General features: G+C 42.0%; 1 protein-coding gene across 2 annotated transcripts in view; it reads left to right on the forward strand.

Moving 5' to 3' along the window:
• The first annotated feature begins 7,476 nt into the window (after positions 1–7,476).
• COL15A1 (collagen type XV alpha 1 chain) overlaps positions 7,477–24,538 on the forward strand; it is a 125,252-nt gene continuing 108,190 nt past the window's right edge. The window contains exons 1-2 of one of the 2 annotated variants that reach the window (XR_010829262.1): positions 7,477–7,769; positions 7,925–8,007. Coding sequence is in view for 1 of the 2 variants with exons in the window: in XM_048075834.2 (XP_047931791.2) it covers positions 7,759–7,769; positions 7,925–8,007 (94 nt within the window). In the remaining variant the exon portion in view is untranslated. The remainder of the gene's footprint in view (positions 7,770–7,924; positions 8,008–24,538) is intronic. The other variant, XM_048075834.2, reaches the window with a different exon arrangement.

A 24,538-nucleotide genomic window follows, 5' to 3' on the forward strand; every position in this document is an offset into this window, starting at 1 on the left:
TCAGCTGAACATGGAGACAGACAGTGAAAGTGCTGCATATAATTCTTTCTGGGTTTATTCACAGAAAAGGAATGTATGACATTTAGTCTGAATAGAGTCTTTCAGTGCCACACGTCCTTAATATAGCTAAGACTTACTTCCTGAGTGTGCTTTAAAATTATGTACCCTTCTGCTAACGATAAATTAATTTAATATAACAAATAGGATCAGTGTTAACATGCAAGTGAGGTTAAACTACAGGAAGAATATCTACTTATGCACAGTTTTACAATTATCTGCCCCACAGTGTTAAATAATTTAAATTGCTTGTTCAGTTTCTGAACACTGACCATTTTGCATTTTGACTTTGTGTCTCACGCCAGTAACACAAACTTCATCAGAAGGAGTTCAGCCATTTCTGGAAATGGCAGTTTTTGTGGCCATTTTATAAGTTGTCACAGAATTAGTTAACAGCTCTAGTGTTTTTGTGCTTTAGAACACAAAATTAAAATTTAATGGGGGCATACTGACACTTGAGTGTGCCATCAGAAGTGTTAAAATATCTTAATGTGTTGTGTATACTACTGCAACTATTAGAGTATTGCACAATCAATGAGACTCACTTTGCTAGTAGGTTTCATGGATGCTTGCTTATAGCAGAAGCGTGAAAGGTTGTAGACATTTTGGATTCTACTTGAAGCTTTGGCAGGGGGAAGTAAAGGAATGTTTTAATAGATGCATACTCTTCTACTACCGTGAGTCTTTTTTTTTTTTTTTAACATATCCCTTTTAAATATTTTTTCTGTCTGTGTCTCTAGTCCAGTTGCCCTTACCTACCCTATTTCTATTCCACAACTTTCTCATTCTGAGCACAGTATTTACCTCCTAGTAACGCTGCCTAGTGAAAGACTGAGACAGAGTCTGTAGAGGGGAAATATACGTCTAAATATTTATTCTTGCTTCCCTGGTCACCTAATGACAGTTCACATTTCCAGACTTCCCTGTCCTTTTGTTTTCTAACTAGCATTCAGTGCTCTTCTTAGCTTTGCCCTCATTTTTTCCCAGTTTCTTGTCCCAGGCTTATTCTCCTTTTTGCACCCTTTTCTTTGTGCTAGTCATCCGTCCTCAACAGTAGTCTGATTCCCCTCAAACCCATCCATGTGCCCAGCAGACCTGGTCTCATCCTTTCAAAAAATTACCTTCCAAGGTAAGTATTAATGGGAGATCCCTTTCTTTCTAGGGTTTCTATTGCAAGCTTCAGGTCCCTGAGTCCTTTTTGATTTCTTTACCAGCCAATGCCAACCATGTGAAAGATATTACTTTTTTTTTTCAATGCTTTTTTATAATACTGTGACAGAGGGGCAGAGGAAACAGAAATATTCATATTATGTGAAATGAAGTGCTAAAGGGCTAGAAAATGCCACAATTCCTTGTCTCTGTAACAGTAGTTTGAACCCATTTCAGGGTATAATACAGACTTAAATTACATAAATGTAGTCTCTTATTACTTCATATGTCCATATTAAAAACAACATCTATAAAGTCTTTTTTTTTTTTTTTCCCAAATGTGCCTCGTTTAAAACAGGGAAAAAGCAGAAGAGTGGATTATTGAAGCAAATTGTTATGCTTATAAATCATAGAATCATCATGGAATCATAAATGTTGGAAAAGACCTCCAAGATCATCTGGTCCAACCACCACCCTCCTGCCAATATCATCCACTAAACTATGTCCCTAAGCATCACATCCAACCTTTCCTTAAACACCCCCAGGGATGGTGACTCCACCACCTCCTTGGGCAACCCGTTCCAATGCCTAACTACTCTTTCAGAGTAGAAAAATGTGTATTATCAAACCACTGTGAAAGTAAATGATTAGCAACAGTGAGCTGATGCTAGTCAAAATCAAGGGGTCATTCATAGAATCACAGAATGGGTTGGAAAAGACCTTAAAGATCATCTAATTTGATCTCCTTCTATGACCAAGTGACGCGCTTGGTGGATGAGGGAAAGGCTGTGGATGTGGTTTACCTTGACCTCAGTAAGGCTTTTGACACAGTTCCCCACAACATTCTCCTCAAGAAACTGGCTGCTCGGGGCTTGGACTGGCGTACGCTTCGCTGGGTTAGAAACTGGCTGGATAGCCGGGCCCAGAGAGTTGTGGTGAATGGAGTCAAATCTGGTTGGAGGCCGGTCACTAGTGGCGTCCCCCAGGGCTTGGTACTAGGGCCGGTCCTCTTTAATATCTTTATCGATGATCTGGATGAGGGCGTCCAGTGCACCCTCAGTAAGTTTGCAGATGACACCAAGCTAAGTGCGTGTGTCGATCTGCTCGAGGGCAGGAAGGCTCTGCAGGAGGATCTGGATAGGCTGGAGCAATGGGCTGAGGTCAACTGTATGAAGTTCAACAAGGCCAAGTGCCGGGTCCTGCACCTGGGGCGCAACAACCCCAAGCAGAGCTACAGGCTGGGAGATGAGTGGCTGGAAAGCTGCCTGGCCGAGAGGGACCTGGGAGTATTGGTTGATAGTCGGCTGAATATGAGCCAGCAGTGTGCCCAGGTGGCCAAGAAGGCCAACAGCATCCTGGCCTGCATAAGAAGCAGTGTGGCCAGCAGGTCTAGGGAAGTGATTGTGCCCCTGTACTCGGCTCTGGTGAGGCCGCACCTCGAGTACTGTGTTCAGTTTTGGGCCCCTCGCTACAGGAAGGACATGGACGTGCTCGAGCGAGTCCAGAGAAGGGCGACCAAGCTGGTGAGGGGTCTGGAGTACAAGTCTTACGAGGAGCGGCTGAGGGAGCTGGGCTTGTTCAGCCTGGAGAAGAGGAGGCTCAGGGGCGACCTTATCGCTCTCTACAGTTACCTTAAAGGAGGCTGTAAAGAGGTGGGGGTTGGTCTGTTCTCCTACGTGCCTGGTGACAGGACGAGGGGGAATGGGCGAAAGTTGCGACAGGGGAGTTTTAGGTTGGATGTTAGGAAGTACTTCTTTACCGAAAGGGTTATTAAGCATTGGAATGGGCTGCCCAGGGAGGTGGTGGAGTCACCATCCCTGGAGGTCTTTAAAAGACGTTTAGATGTAGAGCTTAGCGATATGGTTTAGTGGAGTACTTAGTGTTAGGTCGGAGGTTGGACTCGATCTTGAGGTCTCTTCCAACCTAGAAATCTGTGATACTGTGATACTGTGATTTGAATCCCCAGCCGTGGGCAGGGACATCTACCACTAGATGAGGTTGCTCAAAGCCTCATCCAACCTGACCTTAAACACTTCCAGGGATGGGGCATCCACAAGTTCTCTGGGCAAGCATTCAGTGCATCTGGATGAACTGGTACACTCTGTATCACAGAATCACACAGAATCACACAGAATGTTAGGGATTGGAAGGGACCTTGAAAGATCATCCAGTTCAATCCCCCTGTCGGAGCAGGAACACCTAGATCAGGTCACACAGGAACGCATTCAGGCAGGCTTTGAGTGTCTCCACAGAAGGATACCCCACAACACCCCTGAGCAGCCTGTCCCAGTGTTCTGTCACCCTCACTGTGAAAAAGTTTTGTATCACATTTAAGTGGAACCTCCTATGTTCCAGCTTGTACCCGTTGCCCCTTGTCCTATCATTAGATGTCACTGAGAAGAGCCTGGCTCATTCTCCTGACACTCACCCTTTACATATTTACATACATTTTAATACATACAAACATATTTACAAACATTAATAAGATCACTCCTCAGTCTCCTCTTCTCCAAGCTAAAGAGACCCAGTTCCTTCAGCCTTTCCTCGTAAGGGAGACAGTCCACTCCCTTAATCATCCTCATGGCTATGTGCTGAACTCTCTCAAGCAGTTTCTTGTCCTTCTTGAACTGAGGGGCCCAGAACTGGACACAGTATTCCAGATGCGGTCTCACCAGGGCAGAGCAGAGGGGAAGGAGAACCTCTGTCTACTAACCACGCCCCTGGACAGTACTCAATACACGTAGTTTCTCTCTCACATAAAGAGCAACTCTGCCACCTCACCTTGCTAGCCTGTCTTTCCTGAGAAGGACATACCTATTCATGACTACATTCCAGTCATGGAGCTGTCCCACCATGTCTCCGTAACTGCCACCAGATTGTAATCTCCTGACTGAAAACGGATTTCTAACTCCTCCTGCTTATTCCCCTTACTGCATGCATTGGTGTACAGGCACTTCAAGGTGCGAGCTGAGCATGCCGATTTCACTATAGGGGGTTGGGAGGCCTCCCGGTCTTCATCACTGCTAGAGCACTGCCCCACTGGTGCAAGCCCAGCTACAACCCCATCCACCTTCAGATCTAGATTAAAGCTGTCCAAATGAACCCTGCTAATTCCTGTCCCAGAACCCTTTCACCCCTGTGAGATAAACCTTTCCTATGTATTACTGTCAGGCCTGGTGTCTTGTAAAAGCAGACATTATCAAAGAACCCAAAGCCCTGCCTGTAGCACCAGTCAAGTAGCCAAGTGTTTACGGACTGGATCCTTCTATTCCATCCCACATCATCACCCCAGAATGGAAGGAGGGAAAATAACTTGCGCAGACTCTTTCACCAACTGCCCCAAGGCGTTGAAGTCTTTCTTCATTTCCCTCAGACTACGGGATTCAGCTTCCTCCCCACCTATCTGGAAGATCAGTAGTGGGTAGTAGTCTGTCAAATGCACTTGGTAGGGGAGTGTCCTGGTGATATCCTTGATTTGAGGCTCCAGGTAGACTGCAGACTTTCCTATGATAACGGTCAACTCTGCATATCGGGCCTTCTCTTCCTCTCAGAAGGGAATCTCCTACTACAGTTACCCTTCTTTCTTTCTTTTCAGAGGCAGTCTTGAGGCGTGGTGTCAACTGCCTCTTCCTATGTGACCTCATAGGCAGACCTTCCACCACATCCTCGCCTACCTCTCCTTTAAGATCCAGGGCCTCAAACCTGTTATGGAGGGGCACCTGGGGAAGGGAGGTAGGTATGGAGGAGGTTGCCTGTGATGCTGAAGTGGGACTCGCTTCCAACCCTCCTTGTCTTTTTGGTCCCCTCCCTCTGCCTGACAGCAAAATGGCAGGGGCTCCACCACCCTCTGGGGGGCATCTCCCCAGTGCCCTGGCAAGCCAGGGAGTTAGTCCACCAGGCAATCTCCTGCTCACAAGCCCTAATGCTCCTTAGTCTCTCCACCTCCTCCTTGAGCTCAGCCACCATGGTGAGCAGACCTTCCACCTGAGAACAGGCGGTCTCCCCGCTGCCCTCCCCTGGCAATGGCAGGCTCAGGCACTCCCTGCAGCGAGAGGCCTGAACAGCCGCGTCTCTGGGCAGGCCCTCCATCTGGGTCGCCACAGTCGTTTTGGAGCGAGCTCTCAGCCTAGTGGACACCATGTTATGTGGGTGATTGACAATATGTGGGCAGATGGACAATACTTGGTGCGGAGCTCCTGCACCCTGTCCCAGGCCTCCCCTGGCAAAGCAAGGGCTTGAAATCCCCCCCTGTAACTCATGGTCAGGCACTGTGGCTGTGGCTGCGGCTGCACCAGCCTCAAAGCAGCCGACCTCGGCAACATGCTACTATGTAGCGTGACATCATTTAAATGATGTACTCAGGGGGATTGACAGCATCTTTTCAGGAAGCCACGGCACAAGAAGTAAGATTTATGTATGAACAGTTGGTTAAAGGAGGGATAAAAGGGTGAGAAATATATTGTCAGTCCTTGTACAAGTTCTCTAGTCCTTGTACTAGAGAATGGTCACCGATGCAATTCCACAGATATATGCATTGCCCGACTAATCTAGTAAGGGCAAGCAGTTACGTAACTGTTTGCTGTGCAGTTAGGTTTGCTGATGATGAGTTTTGGCTTTGTTGTTTTAATAAGAACAAGGGCAGACTGCAAAGAATTACAAAAGGATCTTCTAAGTGTAAGTCACGGGAAAATAAAATGGCAGATTAAATTCATTTCTACCATTTGTTATCAATTTATTGAAATTTATTGAAAGAGAGAAGACAAATCTTAATCACACGAAAATTACCTTCCAGGAGTAAATTATTAGGCTTATGAGAGTTCCATGAAAACACTGTCTCAACTGCAGTCAAGAAAGTATGGCAGTTATCAGGAAAAATATAAAAAACATTGTTATGCCACTAGAGAAATCTTGAGATTATTTGTATCGTACATTTATGCTCCATCTCCACCAAAGATCAAAAATGATGTACTAGAACAGAAGAAACTCTGAGAAAGACTAAAAAGATGACTGGAGATATGGGATGACTGTAGAACAAGAAATGACCAAGTAAGTTCATACTCCTCAGTACAGAGACAAGTGAAAGAGGCATATGAAAGAGGTTTCTGAAATCACAAAAAGCATGGAAAAAAGAGATGTGACAGTGAACAGGCAATCCTTATTCAATACAGAGATTGAAGGCTTCAAAGAACATCAGCAGGACCCAAGTTCAAAGTTAAAAAAAAAAAAAACACAAGGGACTTCTTTATGAAAGTCATAACTGAGCAGTGGACCTCGTTGCAGCAGCATATTAATACCAAACACTTACCTGTGTTCTGGCCCAAGCAGAAATCTTTTGTTCTCTTCTAGCTTGGTTCTTAACTCAGTCTGGCTTCGGAGCATACTGCTTCTCTAGTACTAATCTTGCACAAGAGCATTCTTACAATTCTTAAGTATTGTGATTATAGAGGCTAAAAGTGTGCAGCTAATAAATTTGTATTGCAGAGTCAGGAGGAAAAATAATATGCTTAACACAGAGATGGTCAGAAATATACGAACACCCAGCCAGACTAACTTAGTGTACAAGTAAGAACTGTAACAGAAGAATTGTAGGCATCCATTTCAGATGTTAAGGAATGCAATCAGTTGACAGAGCTGAGGAAGGTAAACAAAACTTCTGCCTGGAAAATAGAGATTTTTAATCAGCAGGAAAACTCCAGCTTAGATGAAGAGAGATGGAAAGAGTACAGAAGGAAAGCACTTATGTCCTCATTCAAATAGCTCCTGCTGTGTTTAAAATAAGAGACAAGTAGCAAAATCAAAATGGAGTGGATATGTACAAACATCACTGTGCATGTTGGGAGCAAGGTATAGCCAGCAGACATAGAAGACCTGTTAATATTCTGTGATTCTTAAGACTATAAATGAACACTAGAAAGTCAGGAAATCTCAAAGTCCTACAGGAGTGGGTTAATAAACTATTTATATTCAGAAATTTAAGACTAATGGAATGCAGAGGTCAAGAACATGCTTTGCTTTGCTGTCTTTTATCCAGCAGTGTTAAAAATATGTAGCATTGGTCACACATCCACATTAAAGTATCCAGACAAAATTAAGGGCACTTTCAGCAGCATTTCATGTAGACCGTCTGCATGAACAGTGTCATACGTGTGGGAGAAGGAATGCTGTTACTTCCTTTATCTATGTGTTTTCTAAAATCAGAGAAAAAGCTATGCTGCTGTCTGTCAGGGTAAACAGTATTTTAAGGCAGGACCAGAGAATGACACCATTGGGATGATGTACAGCAGCAAGGGCTGTCCACCAGTAAATAAAGTAGGAACTTTTAGGCTGTGGTCTGACAGGAAAATCTATGTGGAGTCAGATTTCAGAGCTGGAGCACTGAATTGCAGTGAGTCACACAGAGAGCCTGAGAGCTGCCTTTGTTCCACTTGTGTCTGAACGTTGGAGGAGAAACAGCAGGCTCCAGTTTTCATTAACTTCTTATTTTCAGAAGTATAAAACTCATGTTCACTGAACTTCTTCCCCACTTTACATCTTCCAACTGACTTTCAAAAAATGCTGTCATGGTAAGAACTCTCACTTCTAAATATAATAATAATAATAATTATTATTATTATTATTATTATTATCCTTGTGATTCTGTATTTTCCTCTTTTTTCTTATTGTTCACCCTGACCTTTTTTTCTTTTTTTTTTTTTTTTTTTTGGCACACCTGCTCCAGGCATGCCTGGTGGACCTGGGACTTGCTGCTTCTGCTCTTAGGCTTGTCAATCCATGCAGGTTCAGCAGCTGAGATCATAGAAGGTAAGACTTCTCCAAATCACATCTATAAATTGAGAGTAAGGGTTAATTTTAAGATAAGCTTTCTCAATATAGAAAGACTCTACATTTCAGCTTTTCATTTTCTCTGCTGCTTTTTGTTCTTCATGTCATATAGGGAAGCTGCTGCAAGTTAAGAGCTTAAATTGCCATTCATTCTGGAAAAGAGAAAATAAATACATTGGTCTGCAGCTGTAAGGTAGCCTATCATGACAGCTCTCTCAATATTGCTTCAGAGTGTAATAATCATCAGAAAGCACTTCAAAGTGGAGACTAGTGGATGTTCTTGGATGTATCAGGTGAGGAAAAGGTAGCAGAAAGTAACAAGGATAGAGGTGTATGTCATTCTGGAGATAACGGGAACACACCAGGCACAGTGTGAGTGCAAAGACACAAATGTAATGCTTGTTAAGGTGCACAGAGATTTCTCCTGATAAGTGTCTACACAAATTGTGATTTTCAGATCTCTTGAGTTAAATATTTGGTTTTATCAGCCTAGCCTTTGTTGTTTTTCAGTCTTTCTGTAATTGCAGATCACATATTTTTTCTTGTAACAGAGCAAAATCCTTTGGCAACCCTAGAAGAGATAGCCTTAAATTTCAGTTTAAGAGAGAGATCACTGGTTTAAAAGTATGCATGCAATTTTGAAAAAGGTGAAAAAGCTTCATATATTACTCTTCCACTATAGACAACGATTCTTATATCAAAAACACTTTATTGACTACATTCAGAGAGAAATAGACTGTGAATTTGTTACATAAATAACCACTAGACAACTATATGGTGGGAGCATTAGAAATAATCGAAAGGAAATAGATATTGTTCATGAAGAATTCAGTACCACTCAGATTGTGTTGTTTTTTGTTTTGTTTTGTTTTGTTTTATCTGACACTGCCACAGAATAGATGGTATGTTTAAGAGCCAAAGCTCCAGCTAGTTATCTCTGTAAATAAATGCTGCAAGTGCATATGGGAAATATTACAGATAAGGTAAGAAGCTGTAACAAGCTATTAAAAAAAGGAAAATTTTAATGTATGACTGAATAGTGACAGAAATACAATATATTGCATAAACTATGGAGATAAATATGTTGCATCACATGATATGTTTTGCTTGAGCTGATGAATGATAGTACAGTGCGTGAGGTCTGGACTGGAGAGAACTGATGCTTATTTTTTTCCTGGTGCTTGGTTTAAATGCTTTCATCTCCTGAAATCAGGTGTTGAGTGCTGGAAATAGGAATAAAACCTTTCTTTCTGGTGCTGCAACTATATGAAAGATATAAATACTCCTTGTCACTACCAAATAGTCTAGAGGTATATACTTCACAACTTATAATCTAACCCCTGCAGAAATAACCTCTATTTCTTTTCCCATAGTTTCATTTAGTGATAGAGTGCACAGAAATAAATTCAGTAAAGATTAAAATGTTTGGAGGTACAGGGAGAGGAAATGAGATTCTGGTCTTTCAGCTTTTTGCTGTTAAACTTGTGCTTTATCCAATATTCATTTTTGTCACTGTCTCCTTTAAGGTTGCTGCTTTCCAGGATTCTCCAGCCCACTGAATATTACCGTGCTGCATTTTTGTTGGCTAAACTCTTCTATCTCTCTCTCTAATGAATCGATGGCTGAAAGGACATCTGTTTAACTTATTAAAATTAAGATAGATATCTCCCATGCAATTTGTAAATCAAGCTATGTGTTGTGACAGAATGAAAAAAAAAAATTGAAATATGCATAATTTTAAAATTCTGTTGTATGTTCCGCAAATTGATGCAACTTGGTAATTATTTCATGAAAATTCTCTAAAAATACTTGGATCTTGCTGAATGAAAACAAAGAGGAGTTCTGAAATCTCATTAGTTCCCGTGAGTTAGCATTCTGAATTTTGACTAACTTTGTTGGAAGATTTCGGTCCCTTTTATTGCAGCTAGCATTGTATATCTCTCTCTTTTTCTTCTTTTTCACCCAGGTGCAGTGTCATTTGAGCTACAGAGAGGTTTTGCAGTTTTTCTTATGTGTTCATGAAAACTGTGCAAGTGTAGTACCCCGTTCTTCTTTTGTTTGTGTATGAGGCTTAAAGATACGTTGGTGACTCAATGAATAGTCTCATCATTTCTCCTTTGTTCAAAATGACAATTAAGCATGTATCCATCTGTGCATAAAAAAAAATAGTCTGTCTTACTCTATCTGGTATCACTGTGTGGTGCAAGTACTTGGCCTTTAATTATACCTGTCCATGTATCTTGATTTACCTTGATTACCCATGTCTGCTTTCTGTACATTGCTTCGGACCTTCAGACACGAATTAAGTTAGTGAATAGAACGTGCTCAGAACACAGTTCTGAACATAGAATCACAGAATGGCTAAGGTTGGAAGGGACCTCTGAAGATCATCTAGTCCAACCCCCCTGCCAAGTAGGATCACCTAGAGCACATTGCGCAGGATGGCATTCAGATGGGTTTTGAATATCTCCAGAGAAAGAGACTCCACAGCCTGTCTGGGCAAACTGTCACAGTATTCTGTCACCCTCACAGGAAAGAAGTGACCCCTCATATTCAGGTGGAACTTCCTGTGCTTCAGTTTGTGCCTGTTGCCTCTCGTCCTGTTGCTGGGCACAACTGAAAAGAGACTGGTTCCATCCTCTCAGCACCCTCCCCTCAGATATTTATATGCATTGATGAGGTCTCCCCTCAGTCTTCTCTTTTCCAGGCTAAACAGGCCCAGTTCTCTCAGCCTGTCCTCATACGACAGGTGCTCCAGTCCTCTAATCATCTTTGTAGCCCTCATCTGAACTCGCTCCAGCAGTTCTATGTCCCTGTTGAGGACACTGGGGAGACATCGAACTTGAGGACATAGACTGGGGAGCCCAGAACTGGACACAAGACTCCAGGTGTGGCCTCACCAGGGCTGAGCAGAGGGGGAGGATCACCTCCCTTGACCCACTGGCCACACTCTCCTGAACGCAGCCCAGGATACCATTGGCCTTCTTGGCCACAAAGGCACGTTGCAGACTCATGGTTAGCCTGCTGTCCACCAGGACTCCCAGGTCCCTCTCTGCAGAGCTGCTCTCCAGCAGGTCAGCCCCCAGCCTGTACTGGTGCTTCACACGCTAGATTGTGAACAGAACTAAAGTTATAAAATCTGAATCCTAACCCTGCTGAAGTTTGAATGATAGGGTCCTCCTTATGACTTGCTGTAGGCTCTTTCAAAATTCATATTTACTCTTCCAGGCTGTCTGTGCAGATATCAGTGCTGCTCAGTTCTTTTCATTCGAATCAGTGCAAGCCTTTTTTTGTAAAATAAATAAGACAAATTGCTTAAATGTATGCATTTATACAGTTTGTATTATATTTATGGTCTCTAAAACAAGCTTTACAAATTTCTAACTGACATCTTTTGGTTTTATTATTAGCCAAGCTGAATTACACTTTGTTGCCTTAAATAATATGCTCAACAATAGTTTACATAAAGTAAATATTTGTCTCTTTCCTTGGCTCTCTGTACATGGAATGGCTGTCATTAAGCTGTTGACATAAACTTTGCACTTTTGAACTGCTGAGTTTAATGGAGGAACACTGAATTATTGACTTCCATTGGCTGTTAATCAACTGGGATGATTCATACAAGCAGCTGGCTTGCATTTCTTTCCAGGATGAGCTGACACAATGAGTGTAAATTAGTATGTATATAGTTAAACTATGTGTATACATTTAAAAGCTTGTTTCTATCAAGTAATTACTATATGTGCTTTGCATTGCGTTACATGTGTAAAATCACACTGACTTACGCAGTGATAGTGTATTCTTTTCTAAGAAGGAGCACAGTTACTGTAATTCTGTTCTGTGTGGAGCACAGTGTTTTGTAAAGATAATATTGTCAACGATCTACACTCTTGTTCCTGACTAAGCATTTGGGCATCATTGCACTTGAATTTAAACTGAAGAAGACACTGAATATTTTTCAGAGACATCTACAGGCTGTTAATAGCTGTTGTGCATGTTCTTAATGCAGAGTTGAACCTGATTTCATAGTCATTAAAGAACCTTTCCATGCACAACATAGTTAATTTACTGTAGAAAATCAGTTTGTTCAGCTGGGTCATCTCTATGACCAGTAGAGCAAATTTGGTTTAGTAAATTTGTTCCATTTTGTCACTTTTCTAAACGGATTAGTTCTCAGTACACTACCTTCTACATGTTAATTCCCCAGGACAATAAACTCTATGTTTGCTAAGCTATTCTACCAGGCAGCAGAAGATTTTTTGGTCTTTCTTGAGGCCTCTGAAGGGAAAACTAGCTGGTGGGGATATAGTGTTGTAATGGCTATCTTCATTTCCTCTCTGAAGGCATCCTGGTAACACAGGGGGCCTGCAGTAAGCAGTTGTTTCCATGATCTAAATAGAATTTAACATTTCATTTGCCAATAAATGCTGTTTGAAAGACTTCTTTTGCTGAGAAAGTACATCTTGTAGTACTTGCTAACAAACACCACTTCAATTAAAGATCTTTTAACTGCAATTTATTTCTTATACACTAAGGACAACGCCCAGTCCTGATGATCTTGTGTTGTGTACTCGTCTCTTCCTGCTCGACTTGGGAGGAGATAGGCTTGTTCGAAATCTTTGGGTTGGAGGGCAAGACAATACAAGTCTTCCAGGGTTTCAACAAGGTTAAATTTTTACTGATAATTTGCTGAGGAGTTATTAGGGGCTTGGCAAAAGCACATATGTTCCAAATAAACAAAAAGAAATATAGAGATGGAGAGATAGAGATATGTAGAGATATATCACCACCCGTGGATCCTGCATTGACTTGTCCTCTTCAGGTTCTCAGATGGTGGGTGCACACACAGATGCTCTAGCATCGGGATTTTTAAAGCTTAGTCCTTGCCTCTTTGGGCAAGTCTGGGAGTCCTACACAACCCTTTCCCAGACATGCACGTTTCATATCAGGGAGTGTTTGAGAAATGAGTCTAGGGTTGTTCTTGGTGTCCATGGTGCTCTTCTGCCCCATCCCCCCTCCCGATAACCACTAATCTAGGCTAAAATTCATTTCAGTTTATCCTTGTGATACAGCTCTCTGCTGAATGCTCGATCCTGTTCAATATCTCTGAGGTGGATGGTGGGGGGAGACCTTAGATCTCTCTGTCATGATAGATGCAAGTTCTACCAGTGAAATCCAAGGCTTGTGCTTCCATTTGCATGGGCGTGAAAAGCAAATTTCAATGTGCAGGTAGCATGTGATATCTTCCTGATGCTACTCCTCCAGATCTTATCCCTCTTTGTTTGATGTATCCTCAAAAAAGTGTCAGGAAAAGGACAAAAAAAAGTTGCTAGTTTACCAGGTCTCTATTGGTCTAGTCCAATGGGGAATGCTGTTTCCTGACAGGTAAACTTACAACATCCTGGTAAGGGGGAAAAAAAAAAAAAAAGAGAAAAGAAAAGAAGAGAAATGAGAAAAGAAAAGAAATGAGAAAAAAGAAAAGAAAAGAAAAGAAAAGAAAAGAAAAGAAAAGAAAAGAAAAGAAAAGAAAAGAAAAGAAAAGAAAAGAAAAGAAAAGAAAAGAAAAGAAAAGAAAAGAAAAGAAAAGAAAAGAAAAGAAAAGAAAAGAAAAGAAAAGAAAAGAAAAGAAAAGAAAAGAAAAGAAAAGAAAAGAAAAGAAAAGAAAAGAAAAGAAAAGAAAAGAAAAGAAAAGAAAAGAAAAGAAAAGAAAAGAAAAGAAAAGAAAAGAAAAGAAAAGAAAAGAAAAGAAAAGAAAAGAAAAGAAAAGAAAAGAAAAAAAAAGAAAAGAAAAGAAAAGAAAAAAGAGAAATTTGGAAGTTAACAAATTTGAGTCAGATGGTAAGAGGTGGAAAGCCAGAGAGGGGTTTGCACAGGCTTACATTTTTCCTCTATCTTCTATCTGTCCTAGAACGTTGTCTTGCCTATCATCCTATCATCTTCATGAAGTAAAGGAGAACATTGGTAAGTCTTTCCATCATGAACTTCATGAAGGGTTAATGAGGGGGCCAGAGTAGTTATCATAGTAAGCATCATGGTAATATAAATGGATTCCATTACCAAACTCTAAAAAATGAAGGGGTAGTAAGGATCAGCAATTTGGGAATGCCAGGAGAAAGGCAATGTAACCATGTTTCCTGCCTGAACCTGAAGCTGTAGAGTTAGTGCTGGTTTGGGTAAAATCATAACAGGTCCTTAGGTTAAAATTTTGGGGACTCTCTTCTGCTTTTCCTGTTGTCATTCTAACTTTGGTTTTCAGGCATCATAAGACAGTTCATATCTAATATTTTAATGTCCTTGGCAGAATTTACAGGACTCTAGTTTGTGAGCTTTCCCAGTCAAGTGTGGGAGCAAGGATGAGGGGGAGAAAAAAGTCTTGATCCTGGATGTACATGAGATTTGGGGTAGCTATATTGTGTCTGAATTCAGACTACCTGATAAGCTTGTGTTTGGATCTCTGCTCTGGTAGAATGCTAGTTGGCACATGCTTGAAAAGATGCATAGACGCAAGGACTTAACTTGCCAACAGAGTTAAAAGCTGTATTCCCTTTAACTAGTATCCATATATGTGCTCCCAAGATTCACTTAATTAAGATAAATTGAAAGGGTAATATGAGTTCTTTTTTTTTCCCCTTGAGACAATTCCTTTATTTCCTCTGTATACTAAGTTACTGATTGCACTATTCATGCCTGGGATATTCAAAGGGTTCCAAAGAACTTGCTTCTTATTGTAACATGCATTTTCCAAGTCAAGCACCTGCTTTGAAGTTTGCCTGTCCCTTTGGCTGTGATTTCTTCCTCTTTTCTTTTCTGTGTGAGATGTGGATTGATTTTTTTATTTGTTTTTGATTTTGTTTTTGAAGTGGTATTTCACATTTGATCAAATTCATGCAGTGGCGTTGCCTGTTCAAAGAGTGTGCCTTTGCTAGAAAGACACTGAATTGTACTATTTGGTGAAATCTGACTGGTTTGTTTTAGATGTCATTAATGTTATCTATTTAAGAGAGGGTTTCTATTTGTCTATTTCTAGCTCACCAGACAATCTAGTCTCATTTAGCCAACACACACATTTGCCACCAGTTTAGAAACAAAAGTTAGTCATTGATTTTGTCTGTGGTGGATTCTATCCACACAATTAAGCTGATTCTTTTTAGTGCTTTGTATGTCTCATTGGTTAGATTAGGCATATGACTGATACAGCAGGCAGTGCATTTTATGTTTTGCTGTCCCATATTTGTACTACAGTCATACAGAGCATGTTCCATCACAAGTAAAGCTGTTCTATATGGGATATAGACTCTTTTTCTCTGCTTATATCAGTGTCTTCTGAGCTACTATGGACCTAGAATGCACCGCAGGTAGGTGAGAGATGCTGAGCTAAAAAAAAAAAAAAAAAAGTTAAAAAAAAACCAACACTCCAGAGATCTATGGAGGTTTAAGTAGATTTTAATTCTTGAGGAAAATAGACATATATTTATTTCATTTCCATATGTCATAACTCAGATTTTAATGTAGGAAAAATTTGAGAAAAATAATGCATGTGAGCAGTTCTGTTCATCAAAAAACAGCACATACACAGAACTTTATATTTAAGTAGGTGAAAGCCGTAGTGTTCTCCACCCCACACTGAAGTATTTTTGCTTCCTATTAATTTTTTGTATCTGTTCTGGAAGCATTTACAGAATGATGCAGAGACTATTACAGGACATACAAGTCCATGTGAGATCTCTGTGGCCTGATGGCATATTGGGTTTTCATGGTAAGATTTTGGTAGTGGGTTGGGAGCACGGAGCAGGGAACAGGGAGGAAATGCTGCAGGGGTGGCCTCTGTGAGAAGACACCAAAGCTGCCTGTCTTGTTGGATAGAGCCAGTTTCTGCTGGCTCCAAAAGGGACCCACCATGGGCCAAAGCTGAGACAATGAGCAGCACTTGTTGCACCTCAAAGATAATATATTTAATAAAGACTGGAAAATGCCATGCAGCAGCTGTGAGAGGGAAGAAAACTGTGAGAGAAACAACTCTGCAAACATCAAGGTCAGTAAGGAAAGAGGAGGTACTCCAGGCCCCAGAGCAGGAGTTCCCCTGCAGCCCATGGAGAGGACTGTGGCAATGATGGTTGTCCCCCTGCAGCCCATGGTGTACCACATCAGAGCAGATACTCACACTGCAACCCATGGAGGACACCATGCCACAATAGGTGGATATGTCCTGAAGGAAGCTGTAGCCTGTGGAGAGAAGCCCACGCTGGAGCAGGTTGTCTGTGAAACTGACAGGCAGAAACTGTGGCCCATGGGGGACCCACACTGGAGAAGTTTGTTTCTGAAGAACTGCAACCCATGGAAAAGACCTATGCCAGAGCAGTTCTGAAGAACTTCAGCCCATGGGAAGAGCCCACATTGGAGTAGTTCATGAAGAGCTGCATCCATGAGAGAACCTCCCTGGCTGGAGCAGGGGAAGGAGAAGCAGGGGAAGAGTGTTGTGAATGGACATTCCTGTGTGTCATGATCTAGGCGTTCCTGCTCTGGCAGGGGGTTTGGACTGAATGATCTTTCAAGGTCCCTTCCAATCCCTAACGTTCTGTGATTCTGTGTGATTCTGTGACATCTCCCATTCCCCACCCTACCCCCCCCTTTTTTTTTTTAAGTTCTCACTGCCTTATCAATCTGTTTTGCCTGTGATGATAACTCGTGAGTGATCTTCCTGTACTTACCTCAAACCACAAGTTTTTCAGCATATGTTATCCCCCATGTTGTCCTGATGAGAGGGAGTGAGAGAGCAGGTTGGTGAACACCTATTGCCCAACCAGGATCAACCCACCACAGTTGATCATATGCATGATGATCTCAACTTAGACTGTTTAATGGAGAAGTATTCTTTGAACAAAAAATTCTTGTTTCTTTTTCCATGAGGGCCAGGAAGTGACTGGGCTTCAGGCAAGTGGATGCAGTGCTCCTTTCAGTGAAATATGAAGTGATTTTCTATATGAAGTTAACTACATGAAAAAAAAAAAGCATTCATTTTGTCTAGAGATACTTGAAAAATGTAATCTCTAGTAGGTCTTGTTCTCAAATGTGGAAATTCACAGACACTGCAGAAAGTAAACTAGAGTGCAGGTAGAATTCTTCCAAAGAATGAGTAAAATTGCTCAACTCTAATTTTAATGTATGTTTTAATGTTCGTGTTTTAATTTGTGGATGAGGAGTGTGAAACAACAGATGTATTATTCAGGTTAGCATCTGGAAGAAAGCCTTGGAAAAAGCAACAGGCAGGGCTGAATATGCAAAGAACTGCAGTGTTTTAAACAGATATCTATCTTACAGTCCAAGTAGAGAAGAACCAAGGTCTGAATCAAGTTTTTTAGGGGTTCTGAGAAGAATCGGTATTTTCTGGAGGCACTCAAGCATGTTCAGTTCCAAACAGTCAATGGCCAGAAGTCTGAAGCTGGAAATGGGGGCAGGAAGAAACCAAATGAAGTTTAGCAAGAGCAAGTATAGAGTCCTGCACCTAGGAAAGAACAACCGCATGTATCAGTACAGGCTGGGGGATGACCTGCTGGAGAAGACCTCTGCGGAGAAGGACCTGGGGGTCCTGGTGGACGACAGGTTGACCATGAGCCAGCAGTGTGCCCTGGTGGCCAAGAAGGCCAATGGGATCCTGGCGTGCATTAAAAGGAGTGTGGCCAGCAGGTCAAGGGAGGTGATCCTCCCCCTCTACTCTACCCTGGTCAGGCCTCACCTGGAATACTGTGTCCAGATCTAGGTTCCCCAGTACAAAAAATACAGGGATCTCCTGGAAAGAGTCCAGAGGAGGGCAACAAAGATGATAAGGGGCCTGGAGCATCTTCCCTGTGAGGAAAGACTGAGAGACCTGGGTCTGTTCAGCCTTGAGAAAAGAAGACTGAGAGGGGATCTTATTAATGTTTACAAATATCTTAAGTGTGGGAGACAGAGGGATTTGGCCAACCTCTTTTCAGTGGTTTGTGGGGACAGGACAAGGGGCAATGGCCAAAAAATGGAGCACAGGAAGTTCCGCACCAACATGAGAAAGAACTTCTTCACGGTGAGGGTGATGGAGCACTGGGACAGGCTGCCCAGGGAGGTTGTGGAGTCTCCTTCTCTGGAGATATTCAAGGCCCATATGGATGACTACCTGGACAACCTGCTGTAGGGAACCTGCTTTGGCAGGGGCGTTGGACCCGATGATCTCCTGAGGACCTTTCCAACCCCTACAATTCTGTGATTCTGTGATTCTGCGATTCTGTGAAATGGTGATTCAGTGATGAGATTTGAAGCTGTACCATTAGTTATTGTCTTTGGCTTAATCTTCAGTATATAAGGTAGAATATCAATATGAAGGGATTCCAGCCTGTTCATTCTATGCCTGGGAATCTCCAGGATCTTATGACTCCTGGGCTATCTCCACTACTGGCACTGAATCCACTTTCTGTTGCGTTTAGTTCCTAATACAGTAACTTAAAACTGCTCAGTTAATATTAGCTTCCAGTCCTATTCGTGACATATCTTTCTCTGAACTATGAAATCGTTATGTTCCATACATAGTCAAGATGCCTGACTCTACTTCTTTGGAAAGCTAAATATAACTTCTGAATTTCAATGTACTTTTTTGGTGGTCAGTGACTAGGAGGGCATTATATTATATGGTCATTTCTCATAGCATTTTATATCCAAGTCCCTTTTTAACAAGAGATATACATTACCTAACTCATGAGTACAGAACCCACCTAGAAATAATTTCAATTTGTACTGCCTGCTGATGAGTAAGTTAATGTCTCTTGTGAGAAAAGGATATTTTTTCAAGATATGCTTCAAAGTTTCCTATAAGCACTAGCTAAGTTTCACAGATATTCTGAATAGCTAACTGGGTTTTAGTGAAAAACATGTTCAGAACATAAGCCAGTGTGGTATCGAACCACTGATACATCTAAGGTGCTATTTCCTCTGACTAAACTCAAAGAGTAGAAGAAGAGCCACGAAGGGCCACACGGGGTCACAAAGTTGATCAGAGTGCTGGAACACCCCTCTTATAAAGAAAGGTTGAGAGAAAGGCTGAGGCTGGGGATGTTAAACCTGAAGAAGAGAAGGCTCTGGGGAGACCTCATTGCAGCTTTTCAGTATTTAAAATGGGGCTTAAAAAAGAGGTGGAGAGCTACTTTTTTCTCAGGCAGACAACGACAGGACAAGGGGCAATACTTTTAAATGAAAAAAAAAAAAGATTTAGATTAGATGTTAGGAGGGATAAATTCCTTACCACCTTCTTCACTCAGGGGGTGGTGAGGCATTGGGATAGGTTGCCCTGTTGTGGGATGTCCCATCCCTTGACGGTGTTTAAGGCCAGGTTGGATGAGGCCCTGGGCAACCTGATCTAGTGGGTGGCACCCCTACCTGTGGCAGGGGGGTTGGAATTGGATGGTCTTTAAGGTTGCTTGCAACCCAAGCCATTCTATAATTCTATGAAAATATAAAAGAAGTGGAAACAGGGTTTCCTGACATAGCAGGAATATAGAGATACTGTCTCAGTGTGCAGTGATGAGGTCAGGACAGAAAAAATCCATCTGGAATTGAATCTAGCAGTGGAGGTGAAGGACAACAAGGAAGGCTTCTATAGGTGTACCAACAGGAAAAGGAAAACTAGGGAACATATGGACCTGCTGCTGAATGGGGTAAGGGATCTGTTAACAGAAGCATGGAAATGACTAGAATACTCAATGCCTCCTTTGCCTCACCTTTTACTTAAATCAGTAGGATTTGCCTATAGGAAACTGAGCCCCTGAAACCAGTGGGAAACTGGAGCAATGAAGATTTACCCTCTGCTGAGGAGGATCAAGTTAGGGAACAAGATGGTTGATATCATTGTGGTAGGATGTTTGCAGATAACACCAAGTTGGGGGGAGTGTCAATCTGCCGGAGGGTAGGAAGGCCCTGCAGAGGGATCTGGACAGGTTGGATCAATGGGCAGAGGCCAGTGGGATGAGGTTCAACATGGCTAAGTGCAGGGTCCTGCACTTTGGTCACAACAACCCCATGCAATGCTACAGGTTTGGGGCAGAGTGGCTCGACAGCTGTGCAGAAGAAAAGGATCTGAGGGTGTTGGTTGATGCTCACCTGAACATGAGCCGGCAATGTATTCAGGTGGCCAAGAAGGCCAACGGCATCCTGGCTTGTATCAGGAATAGTGTAGCCAGCAGGACCAGGGAAGTGATCGTCCCCCTATACTCAGTTCTACTGAGGCCACATCTTGAGTACTGTGTTCAGTTTTGGGCTCCTTGCTACAAGAAGGACATTAAGGCCCTGGAGCATGCCCAGACAAGGGCTACAAAACTGATGAAGGGTCTGGTACCTAGGTCTTATGAGAAGCGACTGAGGGAACTGGGGTTGTTTAGCCTGTAGAAAAGGAGGCTCAAGGGAGACCTTATTGCTCTCTACAACTACCTGAAAGGAAGGTGTGGGGACCTGGGGGTCGGCCTCTTCTCACAGATAACTAGTGATAGGACTAGAGGGAATGGCCTCAAGTTGCACCAGGGGAGGCTTAAGTTGGAAATTAGGAGACATTTCTTCACAGAAAGAGTAGTCAGGCATTTGAGTCACCATCCCTGGGAGTGTTTAAGGAAAGGTGGAAAGGTCGGATGCGGTGCTTAGGGACATGGTTTAGTGGGTGACGGTAATAGGGGGATGGTTGGACCAGATGATCTTGGAAGTCTTTTCCAACCTTAATGATTCTACGATTCAGTGATTCTATTCTATGACTCTTGATAATCTTTGAAAGATTCTGGTGATCAGGAGATATTCCTGAGAACTGGAAAAAAAGGAAGAAAAAAAAAAGAAAAAAAAAAAAAGATCAAGGATTAGGATGTCTGTGGACCAGGAAACTGTGCACTGATCAACTCACATCAGTCCCTGGGAATGTGATGGAGTACATCATCCTGGAAGACACTTCCAGAGCCAGTAAGAACAAGGTGATTAGAAGTAGTCAGTGCACATGCTTGAGGAGGAAATCAGATCTGTTTGTCAGGGTGGAAAGGAGATATATAATTTTTCTGGATGTATTATTGTCTCTTTCTTGACGGTCTCAAGAAGCTAAATAGATGATAGTACGCATCAAGTCCTTTTTTTCCCACCATTATAGGTATATATTGCATCATAATATGTTTGTTGTCATAATTTGACAACGAACACAGTCATAGTTAACTATGCATTGCAGTGTACATTTTTTCATGCTAATGTTAATTTAAACTCGTTTGTCTCTGTGTTTCTCTCCCACAGAAAATTTCTGGTTCAGTATTGTTGTTTCACTGGAAAACCCGTCTTCAGGAGTCAAAGGGCTGTTATGAACAACCAAAACTAATGTCTAGTAGCTTGTTAAATTATTATGCAGCAGTGGATATGGTGCAAAGTATCTACTGGTGAAGAAAATGAGGGAAAAATATGCAAAATTTGAAGGCTTTCTAGGAGTTCTCTCATATTTGGAATTCCTAACATCAAAGTATCCATTGATCAGGCTCAGTAATACTCCTTGTCAGCCCAATGCCTGCATCATAGAATGAGGTGTGGGGGAACAGTGTCTCTTCATGGATCTTTATTTCTGCCATCCCACTTTGGTTAGCTGTGTACTGACTTGATACACTGCATCACTTCTGTGAATATGATCTTTTTCCTTTTTTTTTTTTTTTTTTCTGAGAGGGACAAAGATGCTCAGTCTTCTGTTTTTCACAAGCTATTCCAGTTCTTTTTTTTTAACATTCTGTCAAAACAACATAGATCTTGACTTGATACAAGGAACAACTACATCTGCATTTCATCTGCTATGAATGCTTCACAGTACTAGTGCCATTTTGAGTGTTTGTATGTGTGTGTGCATGCATGAATCTAACCCTTTCCTGCTACTCACTCAACAAGTAAATACTTCGTCTTTCTCAGGTTAGCTGTGAATGTGGTTAAATACACATGGATTGATTTTTTTTTTTTTGTACTGTCTTTACTGTTCATCCATATGCAATTACAGGAAAAGTATACAACACGCATGTTTTCTCAGCTGAAAAAGAATCTGGTTTGATTGAAATTGAAACAAGCTATCAATTATTGCAGTGCAATGGTACTAAAGTAAAAACACTTATTTGAAAAAGTTTTGAATTTTTACTGGAGTGCTATAGTATGCAATATATCACTGCATAGAACTACATTTACTTTTAACAGACAATAGTTGGCTGAACTCAAAATGCTGTTAATGTGACCTCCTCTTAAAATCAGACCTTTGATTGCGCATGTGTAGTTTTTGCTTTCTTTTTTTTTCCCAGATGTACTTTTACTAAAACATATACCTATCGTGAGATATGAATCATACCTGCATGGCAATTTCCTGGCTCAGATATGATAAGAGCAAAACAATGTTTTTCTTTGTTTGTTTGTTTCAGTATAAATCTGAACATGCTTAAAATTTGAAGGCCGCATTCTCAGAGGAAAAATAAATCACTGATGGTCTAAAGTACTGTAGCAGCTTTTTACACTTTCTTAAACAGAATTTGAAAAGATAGGACAGAACTACGGCAACTCTGTAACTGCGTTACTCACTTCAGATCTGAATTGTCCAGCAAGGAGGTTTGCATCATTTCTACAGTGATTTTTGTGTGTGTGTGTGTGTGATGATCGATGTTGCATTTATTTCTGAAAAAATACATAATTGGTGGGAAAATAAAAGCTGATCGAACTAGGAGTTAATGCAGACACCTCCGAGTATTTACAGAATGAATGTTAAATCTCATTCTCTCTCCTCATCCATCGGGCTGGTCATGTCATCACAGAAGCTTATGAAGTTAGTCAAGCATGCCTTCCCCTTGGGTAAATGCACGCTCACTGCTGATGATCTTCCTGTTTTTCCTGTGCTTGGAAATGGTTTCCAGGATTAGCTGCTCCATCACCTTCCTGGGGAATGAGGTGAGGCTGACCATCATGTAGTTGCCTGTGTCCTCCTTCTTGCCATTCTTGAAGACAGAAGTGACATTTGCTTTCCTCCAGCCTTCAGGCACTTCTCTTGGTTACAATGCTCAAAGACTGAGCGTGGTATTAAAATGGCATCTGCCAGTTCCCTCAACACTCATGGACTCTCATCAGTGCACATGGATTTAGGTGTGTCCAATTTGCTCAAGTATTTCCTGACCTGATCATGTTATGTTAAGGGAGATAAAGAGCAATGAGAACACAGCTGTCTCCTCCAGCCACTCAGGCCCAGGATTGCTCATGTCCAGACACTGGTGCCCAGTTGGGTGGATGGGGACCTGGGATCTCTGCCCAGGTTTGGGGATGCAGCTGCCACTTACCTCTTCGGAGGGTAAGCTGGTAGCAAAGCTGAGAACATATCCCTTGCAGGTTTAGCTGGTAGCAAAGCTGAGTATGTATCCCAGAAACATGCGGACACACACACAGAGATAGAACACTGACACGAACACTGGCCACAAAGGCTGCCCTGGTCAAGAGTTGCCTTCAACAGCACTTGCACACAGGACTCATGTGAAACAGACGCAGACATCCAAGACTTCTTTCTCCTCTCTGGTTGGTAGAGATTGAAGTACCAGAGCACTCTACGGGTTCAAAACTATATGTACATTCATGGATCCTTCAAGGACTTGCATAACCCCTCTGTCCACCCAGCACCACTACACAGATCCCTCAAGTATTGGCACAGCCCCTCTGTCCATCCAGTACCCCTGTCCAAATCCCTCAAAGTACCAGTAAAGCCCCTCTGTCCATTCAGCAACCTTGCCAAGATACTTGGCCTGCCTTGCAGAACACACAAACAGGAGAGAGAGTGTGCAGAGAAAGAGTTAAAAGGAGATTTAATGATAAAAAGGAGAAGACAGGACAGACTGCAGTGTTCAGCCACAGGTGACAGCCAGACAAGCATACTGACCAGCGCCATTTTACACGTAACTGGCCCTTTTATACCCGTTTCTATCTATCCTCTTCTTTGTTCCTCCTGCTTCCTCTTACTGCTGCACACACTCAATGGGTTTTCAGAGCTCTGCAGTTTCTACACCCTCTCAGTTTGGGGCCCCTTGGTTCACAATCATATCAGTTCATCCTTCCAGGAAGTGGCATCTGTAGCTTGTTAGTCTAGCAATTAATGTGACCGGGAGGTCTGTTTCTTGTTATTGTCTTACACCTTGGAAGTCCTCCGTCAGATAATAAACATTCCTACAGTCTCACTCGCTCTCATAACTTAGTGTGACAGACCATCCCTTTCTTACTACCCTTTGTTGCCTTGGGAAACAGTCCTTGACCAGACACCCTTAAAGGAGCAGACACTCTCCTTCTACATGCCCTTACACTTTAATGAGTGGTTCAGTCACATTGTGGTTGAGTTGAAAATCTATTCTAAATAGAATAGAACAGTTCAATTGGAAGGGAACTACACAGATCATCAAGTCCAACTGCCTGACCACTTCAGGGCTATCAAAAAGATAAAGCATATTATTAAGGGCATTATCCAAATGCCTCTCGA

Source organism: Anser cygnoides, chromosome 2 (genome assembly GCF_040182565.1).
Source record: "Anser cygnoides isolate HZ-2024a breed goose chromosome 2, Taihu_goose_T2T_genome, whole genome shotgun sequence".
Taxonomy (NCBI): Eukaryota; Metazoa; Chordata; class Aves; order Anseriformes; family Anatidae; genus Anser; species Anser cygnoides.